This window comes from Chaetodon trifascialis, chromosome 3 (genome assembly GCF_039877785.1).
Source record: "Chaetodon trifascialis isolate fChaTrf1 chromosome 3, fChaTrf1.hap1, whole genome shotgun sequence".
Classification (NCBI taxonomy): Eukaryota; Metazoa; Chordata; class Actinopteri; order Chaetodontiformes; family Chaetodontidae; genus Chaetodon; species Chaetodon trifascialis.
The window spans coordinates 14,275,753-14,295,513 of NC_092058.1; the positions used below are offsets into that span (position 1 = coordinate 14,275,753).

Here is a 19,761-nt window from a genome sequence, read left to right on the forward strand (position 1 = left end):
AATGTGATCAGACATTGTGCCATGAAAAAGTCTGCCAGGGGGAATGAATCAATCCAAGTCACTTTCTTTTTTTAAAATAACTTCCCAAGACACACTTCTAATGATTTTTTTTTGAGCCACTGATTTTCATGTTTTTAATCTTAAATTGGCTGCTTCTAGTTTCCAGTGGCCCATTTCCTTCTATTTATACTTCAGTCATTCAGAAAGTATATTAAGATATTTCTAACTTGCATTCTCATGAGTGTTAAACATACAGCAGCTTGACTTAACACTCTGCATTAACCTGGATGGATAAAATGTTTTTATTTTTTACTTCAGGAGAGTATATCACACATAGAATAGAGCCAGATGACTTTGCAACCAGCAGTTCTTATATTATATAGACAAATTGTTCAATTAACCAGTGTTTTAGACATTTATCTAGGCATATATGATGTGATACTCTCCTTATATTCCTGACCTATTTTTAACTTTTTTTAATTTTAGTCATCTATATTATTTTACTTTTTTAATTCATCAATTTCAATTGTAAATCCTATATTTTGATTGCTGCTTTTATCCTATATTACTGCACCCATTATGTCTTGATATGAGTACGCGCTTTCCTCGGTCTCTCAACACTGTTTATGAAAGTGCTCCATAAAATTGTTCATCATTTTAAAGTGCATGTGATCCAGTGGTGTGGTGATAATTGTGGCTGTAATTGCAGTACTGCAGTAGAGTGTGAGCCTCACCTTGATCCTTGGTTAAAAATAAATCTGCAGTGCAGATTTGTCACCAAAAGAGGTCAGCAGAATCCTTTTAATAGTGATCCAAACAGCCTAATCATCAGCGATTCATTAGAAAATAAAATGTAATTGAAGTATCTCAGTGATTACAATGCAGATGCATAATTAGCATTGATTAATTGGTATTTCAATGACACTAATAAATGTTGTTTTGGAGATATCCTGTTGTCTGATCCCAAAACCAGGTCCCTGATTAGATGCCAGTGTCAGTTGGGGAAAGTTTGGAACACTTCAAACACTTTAGTCTGATTGTTCATCAAACCTTAGCATGATAAATATGTCTCATGCATGTTTTTTTGTCTGTTGTCAGTGATGCAGCTGATGAATAAGAGCATATCTTTGAGCTGCCAGATAGTTTGGAGTTTTACAGTATTATTCAAATTTTCTTGAAGTTTTCAGCATTTAGCCTCATGTGTTAAATTATGTTAAATGAACCAATGTTTTAAACTTATTACACTGTTGAAGAAAGTCATGATCTTTCTCAGAAGTCTTTTTTTGTTGTTGTTACCACAGTGAGGAAATAGGTTGGTCTTATGTATTCAAAAAAATTCTATGTATTACCCGCAAAATCACACAGAATTCAGGAATGACAAGAATCTCAGGGAATCAAATCGTTTATTTTCTGTGTTATTTTCATTTATTACTTTCTCACTGACTTTTCTGCATTTTCACAACAAATCAGCAACTCAGGAAAGCTGAAAAACTGCAGTCATTAGCAAACACCATTTGTTTTTCTTATTACTGCCATTAGGATAAGAAGCCCTGTGATGAAAAATCTAAATGCACAAAATCTCATCGCTTTTAAATTGTACAGTCTGGCACTGTAACACAAGCTGAAAGGTTAAGATCAGCTCTGTTAAGCCACTTCTGAAGTTCACGTCCAGGGAAACAGTTAATATGCTGAAATCGTCCAGTGAAGCCATGTTTCTCCAAAACATCTTGTCAACAACAGGCCCGTTTTCAGCATTCTGTCTGTGCATTTTTCAGACAATCCAATGCATTTTTGTAACAGTTTGTCTAACTTGATAAATATGAGGAATTTCCCCGTCCCCACAAACCTAATCTGCTAGTTTATCTAACAAGTCAAAATTTCTAGTTCCGATTATGATGATGTGTTTCATGTTTCTGATGCAGCTCATGTAGAAAAAACATCTTTTGACAACAGCATCTTTATGGTCTTACAAAAACTTATTTGCACACATTCACACAATTTTTGCATGCATTTACAATTTATTGAAAAAATGAAGAGGTACAGAAAATCTCAGACTCCTCCCTGGGGAAGATATCTCCTGTCAGCCCTCCCCTCTGCTGGAAAGAGTCTGTCTCTTGTTCCTGTCGACATCAGTGGCATTTCAACCTGATGACAAAAGCTGTCGTCGCTTTGTGGAGTTGGACTTGAGATCCGTGATTTTTAAATGTGCATGGTTATATTCGCCCCGGTAAGTGTAATCTCACTCGTCTTGTCAGTCTTCATTTATCCGTTCATTTTGGCTACAATGATTTCTGCTTCCTTCCACTTCTAGGATCTAACGCATTGCATGAATTACAGTATCTCATGTGATCTCTCTGTTTTTGATCCATTTTATGGTCTGCTGAGTGAAAAATGACTTGATGAAATGCCTGCTGGTTAAGCGTCAGAGCAGTTTGTGCCAAAGTAAAGAAAAATCTATTCAAAGTAGCAGACACAGAGCGAATCTCTCATTCTTTGTATGAATATCCAGCATTCGAGTTATAAAATATATAAAATCATAATAAAATGAGCGAGAGACTTCCTACTTTGTGTTAAATCTTCAAATTGAATCTCCCTGCACTGCTGTGGCCACCTCCAGCGCACAGTGAGCAGCTCTGTTAGTTGTCTTCCTACCTCTGAATTATTCAGGTTTTGTTTTCAAGCCAATTATAAGTCCTGGTAATCAGTCCTGTAATTTATTGATGTGTATAGATTATGCAGTATTATGGTCCTTTTATGACTATTTGTTGTTTTCATAGATTTTTGCCATCTGTGCTTTTGCAACATGTGGAGGATACTATGGTCATCTCCAGGTTAAAGTGGACTGTGCAGACAGGAGGCAGAGTAACCTCAGCATCAACATTAATTTTGGCTATCCTTTCAGGTAAAGTAGTTATTTGTGCTTCCTTTTGCAAACATCCTCCTTGTGTTTCACATGCCAAACATCAGAAACAGAGGAAATTCACTGAAAACTTCCATGATATATATTCATTTCCCATATTATTGTTATTTTTGACCTTTGATCTCAAAAGGTAATCACACAAATACCTAAAGAACAAATCTTAATTGTTATAAAATTTTATTTTTTATGACATTTGATTTCATCTTTGGCATGTTACATAATCTACATGCATGATTTGATTTAGTTCAATTTATAGAATTTTCAAATCAGACTTAACAGGCTAATCAGACATGTGCATAGGGACTGTCTCTGCATATTTCAGGAAACTGGTCAGACGGACCAAAAGCTGCACAGCTCCGCTCCATCATGGTGTCAGGCTCAGTAGAGAGAGGCTGTTCTCCTTTTCCCAATTTAAGAACAGGAAGCTAAGAAGAAGAAAGCCAGTCCGATTTAAGAGCCACTGCATCATTAGACAAAACTGTACCTGGAGTCCTGTCAGGCTTAACCTCAGGTGGTGTCTTGTGAAGTTACAGCTCTTCATCGCAACATTTTTCTTTGCAGCATGTACCTGCTGCAACTTGATGTAACTGATGAGATGATGAGCAACAGGAAATGGTATCTTCTTTTTTTTTTGCCCCTGTTTGATTTTGACTCTTGCAGACCTCAATGTATTTGGGACTGTCTGGGATTTGTCCTGAGATATTTGGAGGATGAGAAAAGAGGGACTGTTTGTCAGCCTTGTTGCTATTTTGAGTGAAAAAGAGTTAGAAAGCAGAGTTAGAATGAAACATAATTTCAGGGTGAATGTTAAGATGGATTATAATAGACAAAAGAGTATTTTTACAGATGATGCAAAATGAAATAGTTTTCTTGTTTCTCTGGTCTCCATTTACATTTCATCTGGATGCAGAATGGTGTGTGTGTGTGTGTGTGTGTGTGTGTGTGTGTGTGTGTGTGTGTGTGTGTGTGTGTGTGTGTGTGTGTGTGTGTGTGTCTGTGGTTGTGGTGCAGCAGTGTGTCGGTGTGATTGAGCATCCCAAAACTCGCTTCAGAGTCAGTGTCAGTGATGGCCAAGATGTGTCTAATTAACAGTTCAGCAGACTTCACACTGCCTGTGTGCCTGTGTGTTAGTTCAGCAGGACCCTCTCTAGTCATGTATAAATAGCACATGAACCCGATTTCCTTCCAACAGAATTTTTGTATTTTTCAGTTCTTTTGAAATGTTGTACATTATGTAGTAATATGATCGACATTTTAAATGGAGCTTTCATGTTTTGAGTCAAAGATTGTCATTACAGTGTTTTGGACTCGGCATCTGGCCAAGAAAGGTGTGTGTGTGTGTGTGTGTGTGTGTGTGTGTGTGTGTGTGTGTGTGTGTGTGTGTGTGTGCGTGTGTGTGTGTGTATGTGTGACCAGGTATTTATCACGTTGTGGGGAAAAAAATCTGTTTACACAGTCACATTGTGGGGACTCACATTCCTTATGGAGACACTTTTTCCCAATAAGCATTAAACTTTTTTTTTTTTACTTGACTTGACTTAAGGTCAGGGTATGTCTCCACATGAACGTAAGTCATCTAAGTAATGTCCTCTGAAGTGATGGAAACACGACTGTGTATGTGTATATGTGTGCATTTACGTGTGGGGACCTGTATTAATGACATTGTGGGGACCTAAGTCTTTTACACAGTCACATTGTGGGGACTAATTTTCCTTATGGGGGCAAAATGCAGGTCCCCTTAACTTAGTAATTTTTGGGGGGGAGAAGACTTGAGTTAAGGTCAAGTTATGGGTTGGGGTTAGACAAGTAGTGGTTATGGTTATTGTTAGGGTCTCCAGGAAATGAATGTAAGTCTTTGTAATGTCCGTAAAGGGATGGAAACAGATGGACTCCGTGTGTGTGTGTGTGTGTGCGTTTTGCACATTGATTGATAACAAAATGAGACAATGACTAATAACTGAAATAAAAGCAGCATATTCAAACCGTTGTTTAACTCCCAGCAAAATAATATCCTTTCCCACAGTGTGCTCAACAACTGAATTAGCTGGTTAGCATGCAAATACCACAGGATAAAAACTGCCCTACTGTAACATGTGCTGACCAAACCTTTCCCATACCTATAATTAAGTCAATGTCAGAGTGGCACAGTAATTCCACTGCCTCAGGTCATACAGCATGTTGGAAATTTAAGGCTGAAACAAAATATTTATATGGTCCCATGCACCATGTGTCCAAAGAGTTTATGATTCACATATAACAGTGTTAATAAAATGGTCAGGAAAACCTCCCATTGAATGTCACGATTAACCCTCAAGGTGTGTGTAGGAAAAAAATGAAATTGCTTCCCTCATAGTGACATTTTCTCTCTTTGCCACAGTCTGAGAGTGAGATGGGAAACAGTTTCACATTCCAGATGCTGCATCTTTTGTCACATAGACGAGCCAAGTTGCATATCTACTTGAGTTTTTTCATCGGTAGCTTCTTTCTTCAAAAATCTTGTAGAATCTGTCTCTTTGTGTGCAACACCACATTCACAGAAGTCTCACGGGAAAGAAAACACAGACTTATTTCCAATAAAGCACCAAAAGTTTTCTCAGCTGTGTATCTAGTATGTTTTTTGAAGCTTCAACCTTCTTTTTTTTTTTTTCTTTTTTTTTTTTTGAGCCAGCTAATGAAAGCGCTCTCAGAGTGCCAGTGAATAATTCCTCTTTTTGTCTTGTAGATTACAAGAAGTGCATTTCAAGGCTCCCTTGTGTGACACGAAGAGGGAAGAGGTTATTTTCCTGGATGGCGACTTTTCCACAGCTGCTCAGTTTTTCCTCACTGTGGGTGTTTTTGCTTTCTTGTACTCTCTGCTGGCAACCATTGTCTATGTCTTCTACCAGAACAAGTACCTGAAGAACAACAGAGGCCCGCTTGTGGTCAGTTTATACCTTCACCTCCTCATGTCTCAGCATGAATTATGCTTGTGTGACACATCAACTTAACTATTTTATGTGGCACTTCCTTCTTTCATGTTTTCTTCCTACTCTTTTGTCCTGAGCAGGATTTTCTTGTTACCATCATCTTCTCCCTCATGTGGCTGGTTAGCAGTTGTTGTTGGGCCAAAACTCTTTCTGATGTCAAGATGGCCACAAACCCAACGCAGGTGCTCCTGCTCATCTCAGCCTGCAGAGCTCAGGAGAACAAATGCACAGTCACCCAGGAGCCTCTCTGGTCACGTCTGAATACGTCTGCGGTAGGTATTCAGTCAACAAATGAAGCACAAAGACACACAACTGGATAATACAAGCCATTTACTCCTGCCTCTTCTTCTATCTCCAGGTTTTTGGTTTTGTAAATGTTGTCCTCTGGGTTGGAAATATCTGGTTTGTCTTCAAAGAGACAGGCTGGTACAAGACAGGTCAGAGATATCCAACCAGGAGTGCTTCTGGGAAACCTGCCAGTGAAATGCGACAGCGACTCTACAGTGAGAGCAGCTTTGACCAGCCAGAGGAGAGTTTTGGTCCACAGCCCTCCAGACAGGACAGTTTCAATCAGTCAAAAGGGGATTTTGGTCAGCAGGTCCACAAGCAAAGTAGCTTCAACCAGTCGCAAGTAAGCTTGAGCTTACCACACGCATATCTCGGCAAACCGGTCACTTACAACAGGGAGAATAAAGCGGCTTCTCAAGGGCCGATGATCTTTGTCAATGAGATGTGATTTTGCCCTTGTTTGATAAACAATCAACAAACATTTTCACCTTATGTATTCATGATTATTAACTTCAGATAAAATGAACACACTGATGGTCATGAATCAACTGATGTGCGCTTGTTGTAGTTTGAAATGAAGAAATTTGAAGTTGTTACTGTTTTAATCCGCAATTTGTTTTGCTTGGTTTTATTTATTTTGCAAGCTGACCTTTGGCAGTTAGCAGATATGGCTGTGGATTTTTTGCTTTGCACGTCTCAAAAATCACTCAACAGTCAAACTACATCATGAATTCAATTAAAACCTTGAAAAATAACACAAAATAATAAGGTGATGGAATATCTGTGGTCACCTCATTGAACTAATTTCTCCTGATTTATCATGTTTTTACCTAAACTGAAACCTTCTTTGGAAGTTACGGTAATGTGCGGCATACATTACAGGACACATCTTGCCCTGTACAGTATGTTGGCATATGGGTATGATGGAAAACGTGCAGTATCAGATCAGACATATACTGTATATAACCAATGTCCTAGAGTTCTTGCTATAAATATTGAATGTTTGATTGTATAATTTATTCCCTTTATCAATACTGATGTATTTTCTGATATTATAGTCAATGTGGCACTCCAGTGTCTCTGCTAGCCCTTTCTTTTTTAAATGAAAAACGATAATTAATCTTGTTTCAGTGTAACTTTGAATGTGTTTTATTTTAAAAACTATCTTGTGTGTAAATATTTCCACATTGTATTATATCTGTGTCAAAGCTGAAGAATTCTCTTTTAGAAGAATATAGTGAGCAAACCAAGATGCATAATTTAGATGTGGAATATGCTGAAATGTTCATGTTGCGTATGATTCATCTGAGTCTTCTACTTTTATTGTCACAGTCCTCAGCACGACACTGTCATTAAAACTACAATCACACAAAGGAAGATAGCTTGTATATAATTTATAGAATACAGTTCAAAATGTGCACAGTGGCGTGAATGTGTGCGTTGTGTGATATTGAGTTCGTGCCAGGTATTAAATTTAGTTTGCTGTTTCACTTGAAGTGTGTCTGAAGTGTTGCTCCGCAGACGTCTTCAGTGTTACTCTGGATTTCAGTCTTATCACAGTGAGCGTAGCCACGGCAGAGCTGTTGTTACCATGGTTTTTCTTGAGAGCTGTTTGCATTTCCAAAAGGGAGCGGAGAAGACAGAAAGTGAGGAAATACTGAGAACGAAGCATGAGAAGCCAGTATAGGGAGTCAGTAATGAATATTGACCAGTGCAGACATGAAAGTGTGTTTCACACTGTGTATCAGGATTAGCTCAACTGCAAAGGCCAAGGGGATAATCCCTCAGGGTGTTGGTTTTATCCTCTGTAAGGCAGTTAACATGAGACTAATACCCCAAACCACTTACTTCCACTCCAGTCATCACACAACCTGCAGAGTTTGAAATCTGTTGATGGCAAACAGCTGACTGGGGAAATCAGGGCTGTTTACTCAGTGACATATACTGATTTTATATTCAATACTTTATTACATGGGAATTAAGGAGCAAGTCAAGCAAAGCCAATCAAGTTCATCGAATAGAAACTGTCTTATAAAGAATATTAATAAACTTAATGTCTGCTTTGGATTAAAGGGCAACTCCGACAGTTTTGCGCATTTATGTGTAATGTGTATAACTGCACAGCCTGTCACAACAGTACTTTAGAATAAACCTAATGATGCAATCCATCTGATTTCATCTGAGATGAGTGTGTTAATAAATAAATAGAGCAAAAATAATACAGCAACACACAAGGACACCGTTGTCACCAAGTTTTGACTACTTTACCACTTCTTTCACTATATATGACTGCAGCTCCTGCTGTTTAGAAGCTCTCTGTAGCAAGATGTTATCAGACAGGTGTGCTGTCAAGTCAAGCCAGTTTTAATTATGCAGCCCAGTATCACAAATTTGCCTCTAGGGGCTTTAAAATCTGTACAGTATATGATACCCTCTACCCTTGATTTGGACAAGGAAAACATCTTTAATGAGGAATAAATGGAAGAAAAAAGCTACAGATGAGGTGTTTTTCTTTATCTATAATTGTCAGACTGGTTTTCTTCTTTACTCTTCCTTTGTTTATTTTTCAGCGATGCTTCAGATGTAATCCCTGGCACTGGCATTAATATTTTATTTATTAATTTGATTTTAGTAGATCAAATCACACACATCTAAGAAAGGATCCATTATGGTGTTTGATGTTTTTTACGAATGTCCCAAAAGCCAATGATTGTAGCTACTGTGTCCCCAACAACCAAAACAACAACACTGGCAATAATAACTAAATATCTAAACCTTATATCTCCACATTATCTCATCAGTAAGGCTCATCAAAGTGCATCCTTTGCTTGCCTCAGCGAGCAGAGCTGGTGTCGTCTTCCAGGCCCCTGAACAGTGAACATTAGCCTGGAAATATATGCAGTGCACTCGCAAGTTTGTTATTAAGACCTCTGTATGCAGCTCCTCCCATCTGATCCAGGCAATTAGAACAAAGAGAGGCAACGCTTGTCTCTGCCGGCCCCCTGACAGAGACACTAAGCACATGCAGGTGTCCAGAGCAGGCTCTTTGAAGAAAATTACAGCGTATGTGCCCCCGGCATGACAATTAGGGTCAGGTTATCCGCAGGAAATAAAGGGCTACATCATCAGATAGATGGCCTGTCGGCTATGGGAGAAGGGTGTATTTACATGTAATTAATACCCTGTGAGCTGTTGCATGTTATACACCGGTGTGTAACATTTTCTTTGACCATGTCTCTATTTTCCACCTACATGACATGAAGAAGTTTTATTTACAAATAGAGCACAATGCAATTGAATGGTGCAAAGACATTTTCACTGCCATGTAGACACCTGCAGGGGGCATCATTTGCCTGTCTTATCACCTGAAAGCTCTCCAGCTGAGGGTCCAGCTTGAATAACTCTTTAAAAGTCTAATCTTGTTCAGCCTCTGAGCTCTTTACTTGGCACATGTGCCATAGTTTATTCCACGAGAGCAGAAATGATGTGTAGCTTTAGACTTTCAAAATGTATCTAACATTGTCAGAAATCTCATAGTCCGGCATGCTGCACTGGAGATATACTGTAATAACAACGGCCTCAAGGGGGAGGTAGAGCATCACATCAGAAATTCAGCATGCATGAGTGTGTCTATGGTCTGCAGGGCTCCCACAGCAGGTGCAACATGGTAAATAGTGCTGCATGTGGACAGCACAGGAGTTTTTCCATTAAATGTCACCACATGAGTTCCCCTTCTTCACTTGTTCTTAAACTGAGAGATACTTGTTTTTTTCTACACCTCTCTCTGACTGAAATTTGTCCTGTTTTCAAAAGGAACTTTGGGAACCATTTTCTATACCGCTGATCCCTTTTGGGGTTGGGGGGGAGCTGGAGCCTATCTCCAAGAGGGGGCGAGGTACACCCTGGACTGGTCACCAGTTGATCGCAGGGCAACACACAAGACAAACAACCATTCACACTCACACCTAGGGGCATTTTCAGAGTCACCAATTAACCTAATGAGCATGTTTTTGGTCTGTGGGAGGAAGCTGGATTACCTGGAGAGAACCCACACATGCACAGGAAGAACATGCAAGCTTCGCACAGAAAGGCCCCACCCAGGATCGAACCGGCAACCTTCTTGCTGTGAGGCAAGCGCACTACCTGCTGCGCCACCATGCTGCCCTGAAGCAGAACTACACTGGTTAAAATAACAACATGCAACTCTGACAGAACTCAAATTTCTGATTTTCATTTGAACAGATATGCCAGATAAAATGCAACAAATGAACCTACCGAAATTCAGCGGCATCTACAGTGGCAAAAGGGTGCAAACCTTTCACCACAAATCCAGTGACCGCTCTGTGACATTCCTTTATCCTCATCTTGGTCATTTTATTTTATAGAGGTGCGTGAGACCTGCCGGTGCCCACTGCAGCCTCTGAGCCAGCCTGACTCTGGCAGTCATCGTCATCTAAATTTGATGGAAAGACATGGAGATGATTCATATGGCGAAAGCACTTCACACAGTGAAATGGGGCTGGCTAACTAACACAACAGACACGGCTTGTAAGAGTTCAACATTACCTTCGGTACTAATAACAGATGTGATAACAGATGACACCCTGGTGTTTGCTCTGCCACTAGATTCACAAGCGTCGCTAAGTAGCGTATCAAACACGTGACATTCCTGCAAATGAATTGCATGCTGTGTGGACAAATGTATTAGCATGTCGGAGGTATTTCCCCCCTTTGAAGAAATGGAAACTTTTTGCGTGAAATATAGCCATACTTTGGAGCATTTCTGCCTCAACGCCATATCGGCTACGTTCTACACCAAAACAATGCAGCGTGTGTGACGTTGTCACGCATGTGCGAGACAGGCGGAATCGATTAGCAGAATTGTTAACCAGGCAGGCAAACGTTATTTGTCTTCCAAGGAATTGAGCTACTGGGATCCAGTTGTCAAAAGAACCAGTTCTCAATTCCCATCCCTAATAGTGTTAAAGTGCCAATTACAGTAAAGCAATTGCTGTGTATATAATACAACTAATTGACTTAGCGGCAGTTCCTAGAATGACCAATGATCTTATGCAGTTTAAAGGGCACACACAGGATTATAACATGGGATTACAAGTCCATGTGTGGACAAGCACGTTTCAACTTTCACACAGTCACACTGAGGACCTTGAGAATGTTTTGATGAGAGCGTAGTGAGTATGGGACTTTGAATATGCAATATTTTTACTCAAAAGGTAATATGACAGCAGAAGAAAAGGGATCCCTCTGATGTTGTTCTTCCTTTCTTGCTCCTTGAAAGGTTTTTTGGTTTTAGTCTGTTCTTGTTCAAGGATCTAAGGACAAGCATATTTAAAGCTCACTTGTTTTGACTTCGACTTGATTATTAAGACTGTTCAACCGATTGATAAAAAAACACTTGTCTAATATCTCTTATTTTTTGGTTTAAAACAAAAAAAAAGAAGAAGAAGGCTGAGACAGCTGGTAATCACACCAGCGTGTATAGTGCAGAGTGAACTCAACATACCAGTACATTTGTTTTCATGCATGCATTTATTATCTACTCAAACATATATTGTTTTTTCTTTTTCATAAAATACATGAAAATGACAACAGTGGTAGACCAGTAAAACATATGCACTCCCACATAATTACATGAAAATACCCCATGTATGATTACACTTCATAGCATAAAGTGTTCACATTTCAGCAGGTCTAGTCTGACTTGAGAGTTGAGGTGTTTTTCACATTGTCAGATGCTGTACAGTGAGTCACAGTTCATTCACACATGCTCACTCACTCATATGCTCTTTCAAGCACACAAACACACAAATGCTGCACAAGATCATCTCCACAGCAAATGCAATTACATATACATATTAACAGGTGAGATGGAATTCCTCGTTGTGTTTAGACCAGAGTCCGTTCGTCAAATCCATAAATCCATTTGGCAAAAATTCAAGATTTTCTTTTTCCTCTGGATATTTTTTAAAATCTGGAAGCAATCGGGAGGGAAAATGTCCACAGATCTGAGGATGTTATCCTGATTAAGACACAGAAGACACTTCTGTCTTGCTGGTAGAAACTGAGGTCTCATCCTCCACCATGCCACCCATTCCAATAGTGCTCAGCATGCAGTTACGGAACTGAAAAAGAGGGCAAAGACAGCAAATTCAGAAACAAGTGCATGGTTCAGTTTGAGAATTTAACTGATCTGAGGAGAAGCAAATACCAGAAACTAAAAAAAACATATAAACCAACCTGTTTGTTCATCAGCACATAGATGACAGGGTTATACAGAGCAGAGCTCTTTGCAAAGAAGGCAGGGAGAGCTGCTGTCAGAGCTGTGAAGGCAGCCCCCTTATTCATGAAGATCCAAGCAGAGAAAGTAGCATATGGTCCCCAAGCTATCAGGTAGCCGATGACCATCAAGACGCACATACGTGTCACTTCCCTCTCAGCCTTCTGGGTGGACTCTGACTCCTGCTGTTGGGCTGCAGCCTAACAAGTTTGATAAAATAAAAGATAGTCACTATCTCGAAAGATCTATCATATACAGTGAGGCAAGCTGTGGTGAGTTAGTGAGAGATTTTGCTTGAAAGTTTCACTTACAGCTTTGACTGTCAGCACAAGGCTTCCGTAGCTGAAGAAAATGACGAAGACAGGAACGAAGAAGTGGACAACAAACATGTAAATGACGTATGATTCATTGTTGAAGCCTGGAGCCAGAGTGTAGTAGTCGGGTCCACAGGAGCACTGCATTCCCTCAGGAAGGTACCTGTGTGAGGTTTAAGAAGAGCAAATCATGCATTTAGCCTCTGCATCTGCATCTGCTTGAACAATATCTGAGTGGCTCAGAAAATATAGAAATCTCACCAGACCTGTTTAAAACAGAAATTTGCATTAAACTAACATTTAAGATTTAAAATAATGTGTGAAGTACCTGGACCAGCCAAAAAGAGGGGGAGCAGCACAAGACAGAGCCATGATCCAGGTGAAAATGACTCCCACTGCAGCATGAGTTCCAGTGAACTTGAAGCTTCCCATGGGTTTGCAGACGACAATGTATCTCTCAACAGCCAGGACGACCAGTGACCAGAGAGCAACTTCACCTGAAATGTAAGAGAAGCCATTAATTCACATTGTTCTTCTAAACACACTGACCTGAAGAAAGGACTTCATGCTCCTCCTTTCTAACCTCCAAGTGTGGCCATGAATCCCTCAATAGCGCAGAAGGTGGGTCCGAGAATGAAGTAGCCGTTCATTGCAGATGTGATGGTGATGGTGAATCCGAAGGCGCACATGATCAGACCAGCCACAGCCAGGTTGACCAGGATGTAGTTGAGAGGTTGCTGGAGCTTCTTGTTCTGAGCCGTTACCACCAATGTCAGACCGTTGATGGGAGTTCCAGTGCAGATCAAGAAGAACATGTAGAACGCTAGAAGCTTGTATATCATGGGATCCACCATATAATACTGCGGATATTCAAAGGGACTTCTGACAATCCCACTCCTGTTGGACATGGGGATGTAGAAGTTCTTGCCCTCTGTGCCATTGGGCTCGATTCCTCCGTCCCAAACCATCTTCGGTCACCGACTTTGCTGAAGCTTCAATCAATGGACAGTGCTGATGGTGTGTGAAATCACCCAGTAGTCACCTGCAGTGTTAACTAACCCCACACAGGCGTCTTATGTTGACCTAGGTGCTGTTTTATACCTTCTTCACATTATCCTCAAACTAGCAAAATTAGATTACGAGAGGATTGTGAGGACACGGACGGCTAATGTCAGATGGATAATTGACTTTGAGGAAGCGAGGGGCTGTGACCTGGGTCACATGCTTAAACTCTATCTTCACAGTTTCTACGTGTTAGAGAGAAAAGGGGTCAAATGTTGTATTATGATATATACCACTTTCTCATATGAGGAAGTGGTATATCATAGTGATATACAGAAAATGCCCTTAGTTTTTGTTATTTTGATAGAAATTATTGGTCTTTTTTGCGCGTTTAAAACTCAGTGGCGGACGCAGAACGTGACAGATGGGCAGGAGTGGATTAAGTCTGGGTGGGCCTGATCACCACTTCACCAAAATTGATAAAGTCTATGTTATAGTGATGGGAATTCCAGCTCTTTTAACAGAGCCGGTTCTCACGGCTCTCAAGTGGCTCCTCAGATTTTTTGTTGATTATGTAAATGTTACATAATGTAAAAATATGTATAAAACTAATTACCAATGTACAAATTTTACTGCATCTCCTGCGGTCACTCATTTTCGCGCCTTTCCAGCGTTTTGTATGTCACGGCCCTGTGTGTGTGTGTGTGTGTGTGTGTGTGTGTGTGCGTGTGCGTGTGTGTGTGTGTGTGTGTGTGTGTGGGCCTACACACTGAAGCCACCACACATCAAGTAGTTGACCAATCACGTGCGGCTTGAACGGAAAAAAGGTCGAGGGAAAAAAAAGAAAAAAAAAAAGCCCAAAGCGGCTCGCGCTCTGGCTCCAATCGTTCACTTCAAAGACACTTCAGACGCGTGAATCAGCACCTATCTAATAGGGGGTTTGGGGATTAATCCCGGATTATTATTATTATCATTATTATTATTATTATTATTATTATTATTATTAAACTGGGCTGTTAAACATGCAATATAAATGGAGTTTGAAGGAAGGAAGAGCAATCGTCTTGTCTGACACGAACGAAGTGGATGGCTGGAGTGGAGGAAACACATGTGAACGCAGTTTATGCACCTTTACTATTAATGAATATCTATATTTTAAACTCCAAAAAGAGTTCATGGCATGCACCTCCTTGCCTTCAAAAATGAATTCAGTCCACGGTGCTGGGAGCCGATGGAGCGATTTGTGCTCCTCTTTACAGCCAACAACAGAACAACGCCTGTGGCGTCTGGACATGATTTATAACACCGTGCTTTCGATAACCTAACCACGGATCTGTGAGAAGGTGGCGCTGGGTGGAGAGACACCAGGAGCGCCTAATTCAAACGGCTTGTGTGGAACTGTAGGCAGGATGCTTACAGAGATCCGTATCTCACTCAAAAAAGCGCAGACGGTCTTATTTCACACTTTGTATGCGTGTGGCAGCACCAGAGACCCAAGGAAGTGAGTGATGATGACTAATGCTGTGTATGTGCGTGCAGAGGGTGCACGGTGAGTCAGTCTACATCCAGCACCAACACACTCGCACTCTGCTGGGAAGCCTCTCGCTGCTTTTGACCGCTGACAACTTGACATCTCGCGGACTTTTTTCTGCTTTTCTGCTCATCCTACAGCGATCACTTTTACACAGTTATGTTCAGAGAGTCAAAATGTATATTTTGTCTAGCTTTGGACATCAGAATAATCTGTTGAGTGGACCACCACAGATGCTGGGAAATCGGATAATTACGGCTTATCAAATGGAAATGAACTAGAGAAACTCGCCTCAGTGTGTGTGTGTGTGTGTGTGTGGGGGGGGGGGGGGGGGGGGGGGGGGGGTCAGTAGGTGTTGAGATGTTGAGATGAGAGAGCTTCGAGTCATTTCAGCTGCAGCACTGGACTGTAACCGAGCATGTAATGATGATTTGGTGGCAGTGCGGTTCAGCTGCCGTGAGATCAAAGTGTTTATTTATATTTATTTATTTATAGTTGATTAGCTCCAGGCTGCGCACGGCTCTCCGCGCTGCCATGATTAACGCTCACATCACGGATCGCTTCTTCAGTGCTTCAGTGTTGGTCAGATGTGACGCCGACTTTATTCCGAAGTGCAGAGGATGACCTAGTTTTGCTATGAAGCACCGTTTTCTGCCGCATCGAGCCGAGCGGCTCCACAGCGAACAGCGCTCAGTGTGCGCCTCCAGCAGCAGGGAGCACCTTCTCCTGTATGTCACTGGCGCAAAGTAACTTGCTACATTTACTCAAGTGCTGCACTTGCTTAGGCCTACAATTTTGAGATGCCTGTTCCATTTTAATTATACAGTATACTTCTACTACATGCTGTACTTCAATTATTACCTATAATTTTTTGACAGCCGTAGTTTGTCCATTTTACATAAAAAAAAAAACCTTGCTTGTAAAATACGCATGTTTTTCCTTGTGATCCCTTACTAAGATCAATGTGTAGTTTTAGCCTCTTGGCATGTTTCAGATGTGTATGAGCTGTCAGCAGTTCCACCAATTATATATTCTACCAATTTTTTCCTCTTTTTTAATTTGATTTATTTATTTTACAAAAAAAAAAGAGCAAGTATTAAAGAAAGATATGAAAACAGATTTGTGTATCAGATTTTTTTCGTCTTTCCTCTGACTTTAATAATCTTGCGGCCTATAAAATTTATCATGTCACCCTTTGGAGAAGCCAAAGCTGAAATGCTGAAAATCTGAAAATAAAATCACTCAGTGTCCCTCTTCATGGTATTACATTGTTAAGTATATATTATTATTATTATTTCATTTTTGATTCCTCTTTAAAAAGCATTTCTCTTGTTAACCTATTAACCTACTAAGTAACTAAAGCTGTCACATAAGTTGCAGTGGAGTAAAAGCTAAAAATAGACACACTGAAGTTAAGAACAAGTAAATATGTAATTGAGTAAATGGACTTCGTTACTTTCCACCACTGGCTTACAGTAAGACTGTAACCATGTTACGCATTCAGTAAATGAGCTTTGTGCACCAGTGTAATTACACCTTAATTGCTCAAACAGAAGATTAAACTGATATCCAATGATATAAACTAAGTGTGACATGTATTTGTTGCCTGGTCCTGATCACCATTATAAATATTTGCAAAGGTTAGAGGAAACTGTAAATAATTTTACATTATACAAAATATGTTGCCCTTATAAATCAGGCTGTGAATGGCACATGAACAAACAGCTCTGTAAAAAACTTTCACATTATAGAGGGGGATGAAAAGTTTGATGTATGTAAGTGCTGGAATAAATGGAGGTTTCTGGCTCAACTTAAACTCTCAAAAACTTGTTTGGAGAGACTACAAGTGAATAGGTTAAAAGTAGATATCACCATGAATCTTTTCCGATGATTACTTCCATTAAAACAACTACTTGTTTTATTACAAGTTTTCTGAAAGTGCATGTTCAATTAAATTAAATTAAATTAAATTAAATTAAATTAAATTAAATTAAATTAAATTAAATTAAATTAAATTAAATTAAATTAAATTAAATATTTGTTACCTGTTCAAATTGACCGCTGCATGAAAGAACAATGTTTTCACCTGTAGTGTCTCACCTCACTCTGATATGAGTGAATGATATTCTGGATTAAATCCTTCTGAATATAAATCCCAGTCTCCTTCTTAATTCTCTGGTTTTACGGATGCTTAACATTAGGGTTAAGGTGGCGGCTGGGGTCTGACAATCCCTTCAAAGAACGTCTGCCTGGACTGTCAACTCAGGACTCACACGCCAGTTGAATTCAGCCTATAGCAAAGCGTCACCCATACCTCTGTGTCTCTGTCGAGCAAAGTACAGAATCAGAGAGAGCAATCTCCAGAGGACATTGTTAAGATCTTACTTCTTGCCCTCTGCACTTCTTTAAATTGATATATTTTATTTGATTTTATGCATTCTATGTACTTTATTTTATCACTATTATTCAGTGGTTTTATTTTCCATTCTATGTTATGCATTGTCTTTATTTTTATCCATATTCTATGTTATTTTTGCTATTATTATCAAGAGGAATTGAGTCTCCCACTTATTTTACATGCATTTTCTATTCTTGTTTTTGTGTTCATTGCATGTCTTTTTTATGCGAAGCACCTGATGCTTGTGGTCTCTTTATCATAAAGAACTTTGAGCTGCATTTCTCGTATGAAAGGTGTTTTCCAAATAAAGTTTATTGTTATTATTCTAACTGAATAAATGTCTTTATTCTGTGGACACAGTGGAGACTTCTGTCATACTGGTTTACACTGAAGTACAAATCCCAGTAGCACTGAGCAGGCATGTACAGCTTGAAATGTGAGGAACATTGCTGTAAAGCTGTACAAATAATAACAATGTTTATCAGTCATTTTGGTTCCTTACAAAATAAATTAGGTGTAGGCTACCAATATTTACCGAAAATTAGCATTTAATATTTTGCCACAATAAAAAAAAATACAAAAGGATTAAATATATTTCATTCAAACATTAACTGCATCAGAAAACATGCACACGTAGCAAATAGTTGTGGTTTGATGGTACTTCATGGATTAAAAATGAATAAAGCCAGGGAGTCCAGAGGAAGCAGCCTGTTTGTACAACAGCACCTAATGAATAACAGGATTATGCTACAGAGCTCAGCACGTTGCACAGAAGCAAACAGATGATTGTTGCTGTAGAGGCACTGAAAGCAGCTCCCTTGTACTCCACGATACAACCTGCAGGAGTCATGGAGTCCAGGCAACTAAAAGAAAGTGTTTTAATGTGATGTCCAGAGCAATGTGTGCAGCCTAAGAAGGACCCGATATACATGAAAATAAGCCCCATGATAAAATACTGTATAGTATGTATAAAATCCACAATAACATGACAATATAAGTAAAATAGTTCATCATTGTCACAATGTAGTTTGAGGACCATATTGCACTATTGTGTCCTTAAACATATTGTAAACAGATACAAACACTTTTAAAGTACTTTTTGTCTACCATTAATCTTAGACAATGTGCACTCTCCTTCCACCGATACTATCGCAGTTAAAACATTAGTCTGTGATTTTGAAGACCGCTTTGTGCTAAGATATAACTTAACACTGTCTCTGTAGCTGTTTCTGGAAGTGATTGTAGTTCTTATTTAATTAAGATTTCAGAACTGCATCTGCGAAAGTGCCTTGTAGATGCCAATCAATTTACTTCTGAAACTGACTGTTGAAGCTGGTCCAGGTAGACACTCACTGTAAAGACTCTTGAAGCATGCTTGTGAATAATGGTTACATAAATACACAATATATATCCGATACAAAATCCAAATTGAATGAATGAACTTATATTTGACAGTCAGAACATCATTTCTTATACTTGGATTACACTGAAAGGTGGGGGTTACATGAATATGAGCCATAATACAGGTGATGACTGCACCAGTTCCTGCATAGTCTGCAGTGAACCTGAAGCTCAGATTGTTACAGATAATCTCCTAAAATCCTCTAATGTTGTCTTTGTATTGTTTCAAAATCTAGATTTAGACAGGAGGAACCTGGAAGAAGTTAAGCTCTATTCCTGTTTTCTAATACGTCACTTTTAAAAGAAACAACCTTTTAAAGTTAGTTTATGTGTATGCATGGAAGACTTTTCATTATTTGCAGTATAGTTATGTAATTTATCCACAGACTGTATAAAACCAGATGTAGTCTCTATGACGTCACCCATAAGTTTCTGAAGAGTCGGTGAGAAAGAGCTCAGTGACAGTGGCTCTAGCCGTTGCCATCTAGGCAGTGCCAGACTCCACCAAACTTGCGGCTGATTGGGCAAAGAAGTAGAGCATGAGTGCAGCTGAGGGAAGCCGAACGGCGCCTGGTCACTGAAACCTAGCGACTCTCTGAGACTCCAAGTGGTCATGCCCATACCTGCACATAGCTTCAGGCCT

General features: G+C 39.6%; 2 protein-coding genes across 2 annotated transcripts; one reads left to right on the forward strand and one right to left on the reverse strand.

Moving 5' to 3' along the window:
• The first annotated feature begins 2,102 nt into the window (after positions 1-2,102).
• synprb (synaptoporin b) lies at positions 2,103-8,255 on the forward strand. Its single transcript, XM_070958821.1, has 5 exons — positions 2,103-2,227; positions 2,778-2,902; positions 5,643-5,841; positions 5,967-6,158; positions 6,245-8,255. Exons 1-5 carry the CDS (start codon positions 2,204-2,206, stop codon positions 6,620-6,622), a joined length of 918 nt encoding a protein of 305 aa, XP_070814922.1. The 5' UTR covers positions 2,103-2,203; the 3' UTR covers positions 6,623-8,255.
• A 3,940-nt stretch (positions 8,256-12,195) lies between these two features.
• Positions 12,196-13,769, reverse strand: LOC139351056 (green-sensitive opsin-like). The gene is made up of 5 exons (XM_070992713.1): positions 13,370-13,769; positions 13,115-13,283; positions 12,784-12,949; positions 12,433-12,672; positions 12,196-12,317 (listed from the first exon to the last, which is right to left on the reverse strand). Exons 1-5 carry the CDS (start codon positions 13,752-13,754, stop codon positions 12,219-12,221), a joined length of 1,059 nt encoding a protein of 352 aa, XP_070848814.1. The 5' UTR covers positions 13,755-13,769; the 3' UTR covers positions 12,196-12,218.
• Between the last annotated feature and the right edge of the window lie 5,992 nt (positions 13,770-19,761).

Bases quoted from the DNA above. Each gene is read 5' to 3' on its own strand.
- synprb (XM_070958821.1), top strand. From the start codon at position 2,204: ATGTGCATGGTTATATTCGCCCCG. The intron at 2,903-5,642 runs GTAAAGTAGTTA...TTTGTCTTGTAG, and splicing joins AATTTTGGCTATCCTTTCAG to ATTACAAGAAGTGCATTTCA. The intron at 6,159-6,244 runs GTAGGTATTCAG...TTCTATCTCCAG, and splicing joins CACGTCTGAATACGTCTGCG to GTTTTTGGTTTTGTAAATGT.
- LOC139351056 (XM_070992713.1), bottom strand. From the start codon at position 13,754: ATGGTTTGGGACGGAGGAATCGAGCCCAATGGCACAGAGGGCAAGAAC. The intron at 13,284-13,369 runs GTTAGAAAGGAG...CTTACATTTCAG, and splicing joins ATTCATGGCCACACTTGGAG to GTGAAGTTGCTCTCTGGTCA. The intron at 12,673-12,783 runs GTAAGTGAAACT...CAAACTTGTTAG, and splicing joins TTGTGCTGACAGTCAAAGCT to GCTGCAGCCCAACAGCAGGA.